Source organism: Maylandia zebra, linkage group LG7 (assembly GCF_041146795.1).
Source record: "Maylandia zebra isolate NMK-2024a linkage group LG7, Mzebra_GT3a, whole genome shotgun sequence".
Lineage (NCBI taxonomy): Eukaryota > Metazoa > Chordata > Actinopteri > Cichliformes > Cichlidae > Maylandia > Maylandia zebra.
In genome coordinates, this window is record NC_135173.1 from 15659963 (window position 1) to 15671914 (window position 11952).

Genomic DNA, 11952 nt, shown 5'->3' on the forward strand with positions numbered 1-11952 from the left:
AGTTCCACCTGTCGTGGTGATATGTGAAATACGGCTGTATAAATGCATCAGGGCTTATGTGCATCAGGCTTTACAGATCAACGCCAGTAAAACCAAGGAACTGGTGGTAGACTTCCGCAGGCACAAGCATTCTCCACTGCAACCACTGAACATCCAAGGTATGGACATTGAGGCTGTGGACAGCTACAGGTACCTTGGTGTTCATCTGAACAATAGACTGGACTGGACTCATAACTCAGACGCCCTCTACAGGAAAGGGCAGAGCAGGCTGTACCTGCTGCGGAGACTCAGGTCGTTTGGAGTGGAGGGCCCACTCCTGAAGAAATTCTATGACTCTGTTGTGGCTTCTGCTATCTTTTATGGCGTGGTCTGCTGGGGCGGCAGCATCTCTGCTGGGGACAGGAAGAGACTGAACAGGGTGATCCGAAGGGCCAGCTCTGTTCTAGGATGCCCTCTGGACCCAGTGGAGGTGGTGAGTGACAGGAGAACGGCGGCTAAGCTGTCATCCCTGATGGACAACATCTCCCACCCCATGCAGCAGACTGTGACAGCACTGAGCAGCTCCTTCAGTGGGAGACTGCGGCACCCACGGTGTGGGACGGAGAGATTTCGCAGGTCTTTCCTCCCCACTGCTGTCAGACTCCATAATAAAGACTTTAACTGATCAAGCACACACATCCATACATATGCAATAATACTAAGTGCAATAATCCTTTCTGTCATCGTTGTATTTTTACTCAGTTGTATTTGTATTCTATTTTTATCTTATTGTATATTTATTTTATTTTATTCTACTGTATATAGTATTTTATTTTATTCTATTCTGTACAGTTGTGTACTGTATTTATTCTTATTGTATTCTAATTTTTGCCTCACAACTTTTGCACTGTCCACTTCCTGCTGTGACAAAACAAATTTCCCACGTGTGGGACTAATAAAGGTTATCTTATCTTATCTTATCTTATCTTATCTTATCTTATCTTATCTTATGTGTGTTTACTCTCTCAATCAGTGATAATGGGTGATAGTAAGGCAAGTCACGTGTGGAGCTATTTCAGCTCCACAAACAGCCGAAACGTGGTTTGGCAAAACCACAAACCTTGTCGAACACAAACAAGTTAATCATAACACAGAATATGATGATGAGTTTATGTTGAGGTGAATAAAAAAATCCACCCATTATTTTACCAGATATTATGTATCTGTATGTTAGATATTGTTAGATATTACATTTCTACAAAGTCATAACTTAGTTTGTAACTTTTGCCACTCATATATCCGTTTTAAGCGCCTTCGCGACAGTGTCGCAAAGCATACTTGAGTGTTTAGCCCAGATACTCCATGGAAACACACGCACGGTTGGAGTTTTGTTTACATTCTTGGGTAAGTTTGTTATATTGAACAGTACACTGTAAAAGTCGCGTATATCTGGTTGTGTAATTCCTTTATTTAAATGCAAGGAACAAAGTGACTCTTCAATTGGAAACGCAGAAGACGTAGCACTTTTGCTAACGTTAGCTTAACTAGCGTCCAAACTTACTGTCTTTACAGGTGAGGCGACAAAAAACAGATGTTAACATCTGGTTCACGGTCACCTGAGCACTGATAGTAGTTTTCGGTCTGTCATATACTTTTATTAAGCTGTGCTGTTATTGTCAGGGAGCCAACAGTTACGGGCAACTGAGCCAGGGACATGTAGAGGACCAGGCTTTGCCCCGGCTCTCTAACATTGCTGCCCTACAAAACAGGCCAGTCCGGGCTGTCAGCGGCGGTGGGGGACACTCCGTAGTTATTACCGGTACGTATCCTTTCGTCCTATATTAAACACAAACTTCAGCCCACCAGCGAATGATGTTTGTAGTCTGTTGTGGTATTGTGAGCAAGACCTTCATAAGTCATGTGGCGCCTCCTTCTGGCCAGTGAAATTAATTGTTTGTTTTTATGTTGATAATCTGTTAATGCAAAAATTATGAATGATCTAACAGCAAACGGTAGAAGCAAACTTCCACTCAGTTCAGTCTCGTTTGTTTAAGTAAATGTCTAGAGTGAGTGTACAGGTGTAACTGTCCCAAAAATAACACATCTAAGTAAAATCTTTGATTGTTTCCATGCTGGACAGAGAGTGGCCAGGTGTTTGTGTGTGGACAGAATAACAGAGGCCAGCTGGGACTTGGCCACAGTGGAGACATCGCAACTCTTCAGCACTGCCCCATCCTGAATCAGAGAGTCACAGACATCGCCTGTGGTTGGGATTTTACCCTTCTTCTCACTGGTGAGCAGTCAGCACCGTTTCCTACCAGGAATTTATCCTCATTTCTAGTTGTACTTGGTTTAAGGGTGATATTGCTAGCCAAACCACAGGTGTTTCTTTGGGGCAGGGATAATAGATCTTTTATGGCAATGTTAGTTTTTATTCTAATATAACATTTTATTATATTTGAATAATACAATAGATGAATTGTATATAAAACAAAATAATATAGCTGTGTTATATTAGAAATTTCATTATATTAGATCTAATTTTTCTGAAAGTGCAGATAGAGTGGCTTGCAAAAGTATTCGGCCCCCTTGAACTTCTCCACATATTGTCACATTACAGCCACAAACATGAATCAATTTTATTGGAATTCCACGTGAGACCAATACAAAGTGGTGTACACTTAAGTGGAACAAAAATCATACATGATTCCAAACATTTTTTACAAATAAATAACTGAAAAGTGGGGTGTGCGTTATTATTCAGCCCCGTTTGGTCTGAGTGCTGTTAGTTGCCCATAGACATTGCCTGATGAGTGCTAATGACTAAATAGAGTGCACCTGTGTGTAATCTAATGTCAGTACAAATACAGCTGCTCTGTGACGGCCTCAGAGGTTGTCTAACAGAATATTGGGAGCAACAACACCATGAAGTCCAAAGGACACACCCCACTTTGCAGTTTTTTTACAAATAAATAACTGCAAAGTGGGGTGTGTGTAATTATTCAGTCCATACTTTGTAGAACCACCTTTTGCTGCAATAACAGCTGCCAGTCTTTTAGGGTATGTCTCTACCAGCTTTGCACATCTACAGACTGAAATCTTTGCCCATTCTTCTTTGAAAAACAGCTCCAGCTCAGTCAGATTAGATGGACAGCAGTTTTCAGATCTTGCCACAGATTCTCGATTGGTTTTAGATCTGGACTTTGACTGGGCCATTCTAACACATGGATATGTTTTGTTTTAAACCATGCCATTGTTGCCCTGGCTTTGTTTAGGGTAGTTGTCCTGCTGGAAGGTGAACCTTCGCCTCAGTCTCAAGTCTTTTGCAGACTCCAAGAGGTTTTCTTCCAAGATTACCCTGTATTTGGCTTCATCCATCTTCCCATCAACTATGACCAGCTTCCCTGTCCCTGCTGAAGATAAGCACCCCCAGAGCATGATGCTGCCACCACCATATTTGACAGTGGGGATGGCGTTCAGAGTGATGTGCAGTGTTAGTTTTCCGCCACACATAGCGTTTTGCATTTTGGTCTCATCTGACCAGAGCACCTGTTCGCTGTGTCCCCCACATGGCTTGTGGCAAACTGCAAACGGGACTTCTTATGGTTTTCTGTTAACAATGGCTTTCTTCTTGCCACTCTTCCATAAAGGCCAACTTTGTGCAGTGCACGACTAATAGTTGTCCTATGGACAGATTCCCCCACCTGAGCTGTAGATCTCTGCAGCTCGTCCAGAGTCACCATGGGCCTCTTGGCTGCATTTCTGATCAGCGCTCTTCTTGTTCGGCCTGTGAGTTTAGGTGGACGACCTTGTCTTGGTAGGTTTACAGTTGTGCCATACTCCTTCCATTTCTGAATGATCGCTTGAACAGTGCTCCGTGGGATGTTCAAGGCTTGGGAAATCTTTTTGTAGCCTAAGCCTGCTTTAAATTTCTCAATAACTTTATCCCTGACCTGTCTGGTGTGTTCTTTGGACTTCATGGTGTTGTTGCTCCCAATATTCTCTTAAACAACCTCTGAGGCCGTCACAGACCAGCTGTATTTGTACTGACATTAGATTACACACAGGTGCACTCTGTTTAGTCATTAGCACTCATCAGGCAATGTCTATGGGTAACTGACTGCACTCAGACCAAAGGGGGCTGAATAATAACGCACACCCCACTTTTCAGTTATTTATTTGTAAAAAGAAATGTTTGGAATCATGTATGATTTCTGTTCCACTTCTCACGTGTACACCACTTTGTATTGGTCTTTCAGGTGGAATTCCAATAAAATTGATTCATGTTTGTGGCTGTAATGTGACAAAATGTGGGAAAGTTCAAGGGGGCCGAATACTTTTGCAAGCCACTGTATATTATCCTTAGACCATTATGATACATGTGTTTCTAGAAAAAGGGTGGAAAAAAAACTAACTCACATTCATTGCTATATTGTCAAAAAAAAAAAACCTACATATTTAACAGAATGGGAATAACGGAGGACACCTTAACTACTTTCCACTCATCCAAAAGCGTAATTTTTCAGTGTGTCTTAGTTAAAGGCATATTTCTTTTCTTGTTATGGCACACTCTCAGACGGTGGGCAACTATTAGCATGTGGTTCCAATGCATTTGGGCAACTGGGTGTTGGAGAGACTGTGACACACTCAGCAGTTCTACTGGTTGTTGAGGTGAGAACACGTTGGGGGTGCAGTTTTTATAAAGTAAAGTTTTTAATTTATTTTTTTAAAATATCCATTCAATACATCTTGAGTGATCTACATTAGTATAAATGATCTTTACTTACCTGTCATCTTAATCACTTTCATTAAGGCAGATGTCATTGTGCTGTTTGTTGACAGAATCTGAAGGAGCCACTAGTTAGTGTAGCAGCAGGACTCCGACACTCACTTGCTGTTACTGGTAAGGTAGCATTGTGAACGGCCCTCGTTTTTTTTTAACATCTGCCAAAGTGGTTACATGATTGGTTTTTTGCCTGTCTTTTTGTTTCTTTGTCTTTATGTTTCTTAGCTGTATTTATAATATATATATATATATATATATATATATATATATATATATATATATATATATATATATATATATATATACACACACAAACAGCCAAACCACGTTTCGGCTGTTTGTGGAGCTGAAATAGCCTTTTATCAAATTTAAACTTTGGCTTGATGTTCTCAAGAAAATACCATAAACCAGTCTGCAACCAGATATCTTTCATCTCATAGGACTTAGTGCATGCAGGGAATTTTCAGTCTTGGTGGAGGTATGCACTCTGACTGCTCCTGTTTTTCATGTGAAGCTATAAATCCTGTAATTCTGTTTGACTTTCAGGCTCAGGCTGTGTTTATCAGTGGGGAACTGGTCTTTTCAGTTATGCTAAGAGAGCATTCAGTCCACATGCTGTCCCATCTCACTTTAACTCTAAGGTGCCCTGTCTGGTACCAGGTAACGTAAGTTGTACTGAACATAAATAATTAATAATTTATTCTATTATTGGTGATTTGTAGATGTGACAGATATTTATGACCTTGTTGCAGGTCTGGATCAAAGAATATCACACCGGGTAACTGCAGGGTCAGCACACTGTGTGTGCCTTACAGGTAGGATGGTAGTGAGTTGCTTCAATATGTTCTGCAATAATAAGCTATGTATTTTGCACTGCTCATTCATAGGGACAATTTACACACATAAGCACACTTCTTTATCATACATCAAGTCTGCCCTCTCTGATGTCCTGTAATTAGTTCACCAGAGCATCTCAATTGCTGTTCTGCTTTTTTGCTGCTGCTTGTGCTGAATGAAGAGTAATGCTGTCGCTGTCATGTGTGCAGGAGATGGCGATTTGTTTCTGTGGGGAAGCAACAAGCATGGTCAGCTGACCACCACAGAGCCCTTCCTGTCTTCTCCCACTCTTCTGAAGCGATCTCTGCTGGATGGAGAAAAAGTGATAAATGTGTGGAGCGGCTGGACTCATAATGTTGCTCAGACAGGTACTCGGGTCTGTGATGTTCAGTAGTTTTTACAGGATTTAGAGGACAGTTGCCCAAACTGAAAAAGCAATCCCATTATCTGTTTCAGAGAGCGGGAGAGTGTTCACATGGGGAAGGGGAAATTATGGACAGCTGGGCCGTCAAATATCAGCCAGTGAGGACACAGAGCAGCAGCCAGCTGGCCCTGCGGCACAAGGTGGCACCCAGGAGGTTGGACTCCCTGCAGAGGTTGAAAACCTTTGTGGAGCAACACAGGTAGGAGTGTTTAGCACTTCGCCAGATGGCAGAACCTATAGCTGTGCTGCAATCAGTAACAATTAAATGTTTTCTTGACTTGTGTTTGGATTGCTGGTCTTGAGGATAGTGCTTTGTTGAAAATGCCAGTAGACGTCCAGCAGGAGGCAGCAGACAGTTACAGTTAAAGTAGCTGTTGATTGTTTAGTATAAGGCGAAGCATGTTTCCCCTGAACAGAAGGTTCTTAATGATTTGGATAATTATCTCTTATGTACAAAGCATACTCGCACTGTCATTATAGTTCAGCAGGGGGAAAAAAACGACTTGTGTTTATCAGTGAAGGCAGTTTTCTCTACTCCCGTAAGGACAATTACATGTGAATGGGATTGTAGCAACTAACCTGTAGTCTAAATAGTGACAATATGGTCATTGCCAATGAAGCAAATGTCAGGGACAAACAAGGACAAGCGCTCCTTTCATCTTTCCACTGCGCACAGATCATTGCAACAACACACAAGGTGTCAAAGCTTTGTCACCTTGTGTGTTGAGCGTGAAGTAAGATGAATTGGCTGAGTGGGATATGAATCACTCAGGCCACACTACTTTGTTAAAGCACTGTACATATACACTGACTGGCCACTTTTTAGGTACATCTACCAACAGCCAATCACATGACACCAACTGATGTATGAAGACGTGGTCAGGACGATGCGCTAAGGTTCAAACTGAACATCTGAATGTGAAAGAAAGGTCATGTAAGTGACTTTGAATGTGACATGGCTGTTAGTGCCAGGAGGGAGCCATGTGAGCATTACTGATGGACAAATTTCAACCCGTTAGTGGTTCATGATCAGTGGGTCAGTTTCAGTTAATCACTTGTTTTCTTTGTCAAATAAAGTGCTACATGCAAAATTCTATATTTTGCTACAAAAATGGGAATTCTGTACACTTATTTATTGGTTAAAGTGCAAACATACATGTAAATACAGTGAATAAGGAAAAAACTGCGTTTGCACCTTTCTAACGAAGCTTAAAGTTGATATTTGTTATGGCTGCCTTTATTCTTTAACACTGCCTGAACTCTCTTAGGGAAGCTTTGTTGTAATTTCTGCAAGTAGTCTTCAGGAACAGTTCTCCAGGACCTTTGAAGGACCTTCAGACTAACTGTCATTCTGTTCTGTTCCCACACTGCTTCAATAATGTTGAGGTCTGGGCAGAGGGGAGGCCAATCCATGACCGATGGTGTCCCTGTACATGAGCTCAGTTAATCACATGCCCATCTCTTGCATGTTTTTCTATCCATCTATGCTTTTATTGTTTTCAGGATCGTTGTCATTGTGAAAACTAAAGCTGTTGCTAATTAGATGCGTTCCAGATAGTTCTGCATGACAAATCAAAATTTGACAGTACTTTCCATCAATTTTGACAAGAGCCACTGGCTAATGTGCACACCCAAGCCATGACACAACCTCCACTTTTCTTTTCTTTTTTTTTACAGATGGCTGCAAACACTCACTGTTGTACCTCTATCCTGACCTCCTCCATGCAAATTGACAGTTATTTGAACTTTGAAAGACCTTCAAAAAACCTGGAGAACTATTGCTCAAGACTGCTTGCAAGACAGATTGCAAGAAAGTCTGGCTCTTTGGAAACAAAATATAAAGAAATGAGGGGTGGCTCAAGACAGTACTTTAATTGCATTTAACAGCCATGCAGTGGACTGTGTCTCATATGCAGGATTCAATTAGCATTTAAGCATGTCCACTCAATTCTTGTCATACTTGTGAAGGGGGAAGCAGGAGAAAAGGCCATTAAAATCTAAAAGGTTTCGGTCAGCAAAGGGCAAGACTGTATAAGCATCCTCAAATGGCTGCATTAACTCCTCCAGCAAGCCCAGCAGTGGCTTTTAAGAGTTATGAATCAGTTGGGTCTCTGCTATAGTTTCAATTTATATTATGCGCTAAAGGGAATCGTATGCTGGAGTACCAAACGTATGTAAAGATGTGAAAAAAAATCATTATTAAATTATCAAATTTTAAAATTAAATCTAAGTGGCTTTATCTTGTCATTTTATTTAATTTGTAAGGGAGAATGCGATTAATTCAATTGTCAGTATCATATGTCATTGAATATTAGAGTCTTAAAATTGCACATTTGCTTTTCAACATGTATTTAAAAGTTATTTTCTCCACAGATTTGCTGTGGATCAGAACATAACCTTGCTACTGTAGGTGAGTGTGTTCTCTCAAAAATGTCCTTGCAGTTTCTTCACTTTTCTCCTAACTTATTATTCACATAATGCACAAGTGCACTCAACATTTCCATAGGAAACAAAAGCCTTTTATGAAAAATTAAAAGCAAAGTTTGAACTTACTGGGTTCTTTAAATTCTCATGGCTGAAATGAGAGACATCCTCAATGGCCTGAGGTGACTCTGGCTGTGTTTGCGTGAAGTAATGTAGAAGACACATCGGTGAGGCTAAACTATTTCAAGCTGCCCTCACCCCTACTAAAAAGTTAGTAAGGGAGCTGTCTAATGCATTACAGTGTTAACAATTAATCCTTGTAAAGCTGCAGAGCATTTCTGAGGTCAGCTCATTGCTCAGTGGCTATTGCATGAGGATGTAATTACAGTGTGGATAGATGGATATCATTGACAGAAGCAATTACCCGAACAGGCCTGTAAAGGGGATGAATTAACCAGATGCCCATTTACAGGCAAGTTTTTCCAGTCATATGTTTGTAGAACGATCTCCCTTTGTCTGCTTAACCGCTGAACAGACTCCGCACACTCACATGCATCCCTCAAAGAGAACTGAACAAAGATAGACATGTCTGACTGCTTGTTTGCGATCGCTCATTAGATTAAATGTGCTTTTATTCTTGCCAGGCCTGCCAAAAGTCTCCTGCTTTTCTATAGTAACCAGCTAGGCATGTAAAAGGGTTTTTGGAAGTAAAATCTATCACATTAATTTTTGAACACTGACCCAGTTTTTTTTACATGAGCACGAATATAAATATCACAGATTATCACTGAAATACAGGCGCATGCTTCCATAAGAGAGGAAACTGTGAACATCGGTGGTGTTTCTGCAAGCATCCATGCCATTCACTGGTGTTAATCTCACTAATTGATAGCGATAATGAATGTGCGATTCTAATTTGAATATGTGGAAATTGTCCATCATCCATAGTTCGCAAGAAGCACTTTGAAAAAGTTGAGTTATGGGCCGTGAAGGCAGAACTAGCAAATAGAGGTCTCATCTGAACCTCCAGCATCTCAATCTTCTGCCACGCTCACCTCTCTTCCTCCTCCTGTCTGACGTGTGGTGGCAGGAGCAATGAAATAGCAAAACAGGATTGGAAGCGCAGACCTGAGTGCTGCTATTTCGGGTGCTGAAGTAGGTCAGGCGGAAAGGAACGGAGAGCATTGCATGCTGCTTATGATATCTGTTGCCTGCTCATCCTTTGCTCATTAGAACCTGAGCAAGTTCTCCTGGTGTGTGAAAATCATCAGCGGTGGTCAGAGGTAGGGAGATGGGTCAAAGACTCTGTGGCCACAGCTCATCCAATCTGAGGAAAGATTTTTGGTTCATGTGAACATTTTTCCACTTAATGGGATTGTAGAAGCACGAACACCTTAAATTAGAGCTGTATCTGTAGAATGATGCAAGTCACACTAAAAAAAAGGCAACCTCCGCAGACTGTGTCACTGTGGCGTTGTTATTTGGGTGTGAAATTTTAAACTGACAAATTTCAAAAACAAATAACAGCATTTGTTTGCATGCACAAATGGCCTTTTAGTTTGAGATTCCTTATTTTTTTTTATTATCCTTTTGTCGTGCAGAATATTATGCAGACACTTTGTTGCCATGGAAACACTGATGTGCTATACTCCAGTCAGTGAGCCCATGAATTAAGCACAGCACCAAAATAAAGATTTTTTTCTTCCCAATGAACCAAATGTTTCAACACATTTAGTCCAATAATACTTTCTGAACACTAAATCAAAGAAAAGGTGTCAGTCCAGTCGTAAATACATGCACTGTCTTTAAGACGGGCACTACATGCATGTTTGTAACGCATAAGCGGTTTCTGGCAAACTGTCACATTGGCATGAGCTGCTTGGCATGGCATCGAGGTCTGTGAACTGGTGAAAACATATGCGTCTTTCTGGCAAGCGCTGCGGCTTTTCGGGGACGAGCTGAAAACGCAGACAAAGACAAAGACAACCTCGCGATGAAACAAATGAAAAGATGACACGAAAGGCACACGACTGCAGTATGGGGAGAGCTTGAAGATGTGTTACCCTTGAGAAAGCAAGCTCGCTTCTGTTGTCATGGCAATGGAGCCTGTTAGGTAACTGTGTTGCCATGGCACGTGTCTCCTCGGTGATGCAGACCTGACCACACCCACCGATAGGCTCTCCAGCTGTGAAGAGCAGCGAGGCTTTGTTATTGACCAAGTGTCAGGGTGGGGAACAGGAGCTGTGTGTGTTTTCTTTTGCACCCTGTTTTTTTGTAATCCAGGATGCTGATTTTAGCCTACATTGTACACACTGTACTACAGCTCCCTCATTCTTTCTCCTGTCAGTTACACTGACCCATGATCCTTCTCCCTTTCAGGGGGAAGTCTCTTCTCGTGGGGCTGGAATGAACATGGAATGTGCGGAGACGGCTCGCAGGCCAACGTCTTTCATCCACAGCTCGTTCCTGGTCTAAGACCTGTTCTCATTGGCTGCGGAGCCGGACACTCCATGGCAGTTTGCGCTGCAACGACCGGCACAGAAAAAAATTCTGCACCACTCGAGTAACGCTGGAGCAGGGACATTTATTCTGCATGACAATCAGAGGCTATAAAAAGCGAATGCTTTGGGGAGTTAACACATTTGTGTTTTAGTGGTTTATCGGTGCCCTGTGAAACCCACGTGCGATCATTTTAAGTGCCCTTGACTCAACACTAACTTTCACATGTTAAAAGGCTACCTGAGCTACTTGAAGCGGTCACACTTTAATCTGCAGTTTGTCATAAATATCCTTGCATGGTTCTGTGATTTATGTTTCATGTGGCCATAATTTGTCTATGATGGACACGATGGGGTCAATGGCTTTGCAGGGTATGGCCACGCCTGTAGCTGCAACTCCACCTGACGTGTTTGCCTTCCTCAATGAAGCTGTTACAGGTCATATGAGGGATGGGCTAGACTAGTGTTACAGCTCCATCTTCTCATGTCAGGGGTTTTATTGCTGTGATCTTGAATGTCAGGAGGCAGTCAATCTCAGCAATCCATGGTGAAAAATTCTCTGTCATGTGATGTACCACTCGCACATACACACAACAGCATTTTATTTTCCATTTTTCTACTGGTCTATCAATTATTTATGCCTTTGCCCATCTGTGTCATATTCTTTGATTTTCTGTTTGTCTGATTTGCACCACTTTCATACTTCATTAATCTTGGAAGAAACTCATCCACTGGACATGACCCAACCTACATATTTATAAGGAGTAGACCTCCGCAGTGCAGCACCTGGATACCAACTGCAGTTGTTAAGGCAGTGCCTTTGAGAAAGGCAGTGAAGGTACTCAGAAAAGCTGATGCCGACTTTTCCGTGACTTTCTTTTATATGAAAATTTTTACTTTAAATGTTCATATAAGTTAAATGTGGAAACATTAAAAAATGTTAAAGTGCTTTTACCAGGATTATGTTCGGGATGGGAAAATAAATGGACACTCGCTGAAAAGTG

At 41.6% G+C, this 11952-nt stretch overlaps 1 protein-coding gene across 2 annotated transcripts; it reads left to right on the forward strand.

The window, feature by feature from the left end:
- Positions 1–1273: 1273 nt before the first annotated feature.
- sergef (secretion regulating guanine nucleotide exchange factor) lies at positions 1274–11951 on the forward strand. 2 transcript variants are annotated; one of them, XM_024803087.2, is made up of 11 exons: positions 1274–1383; positions 1660–1798; positions 2120–2272; positions 4556–4650; positions 4822–4882; positions 5312–5425; positions 5518–5580; positions 5812–5970; positions 6059–6225; positions 8400–8436; positions 10830–11951. In XM_024803087.2, the coding sequence occupies exons 1-11, from the start codon at positions 1342–1344 to the stop codon at positions 11015–11017; spliced, it is 1218 nt and encodes a 405-aa protein (XP_024658855.1). In that variant the 5' UTR covers positions 1274–1341; the 3' UTR covers positions 11018–11951. The 2 variants fall into 2 exon arrangements, with proteins under 2 accessions (XP_024658855.1, XP_024658856.1); XM_024803088.2 differs by lacking the exons at positions 8400–8436; positions 10830–11951 and adding an exon at positions 7704–8393.
- Position 11952: the final 1 nt, after the last annotated feature.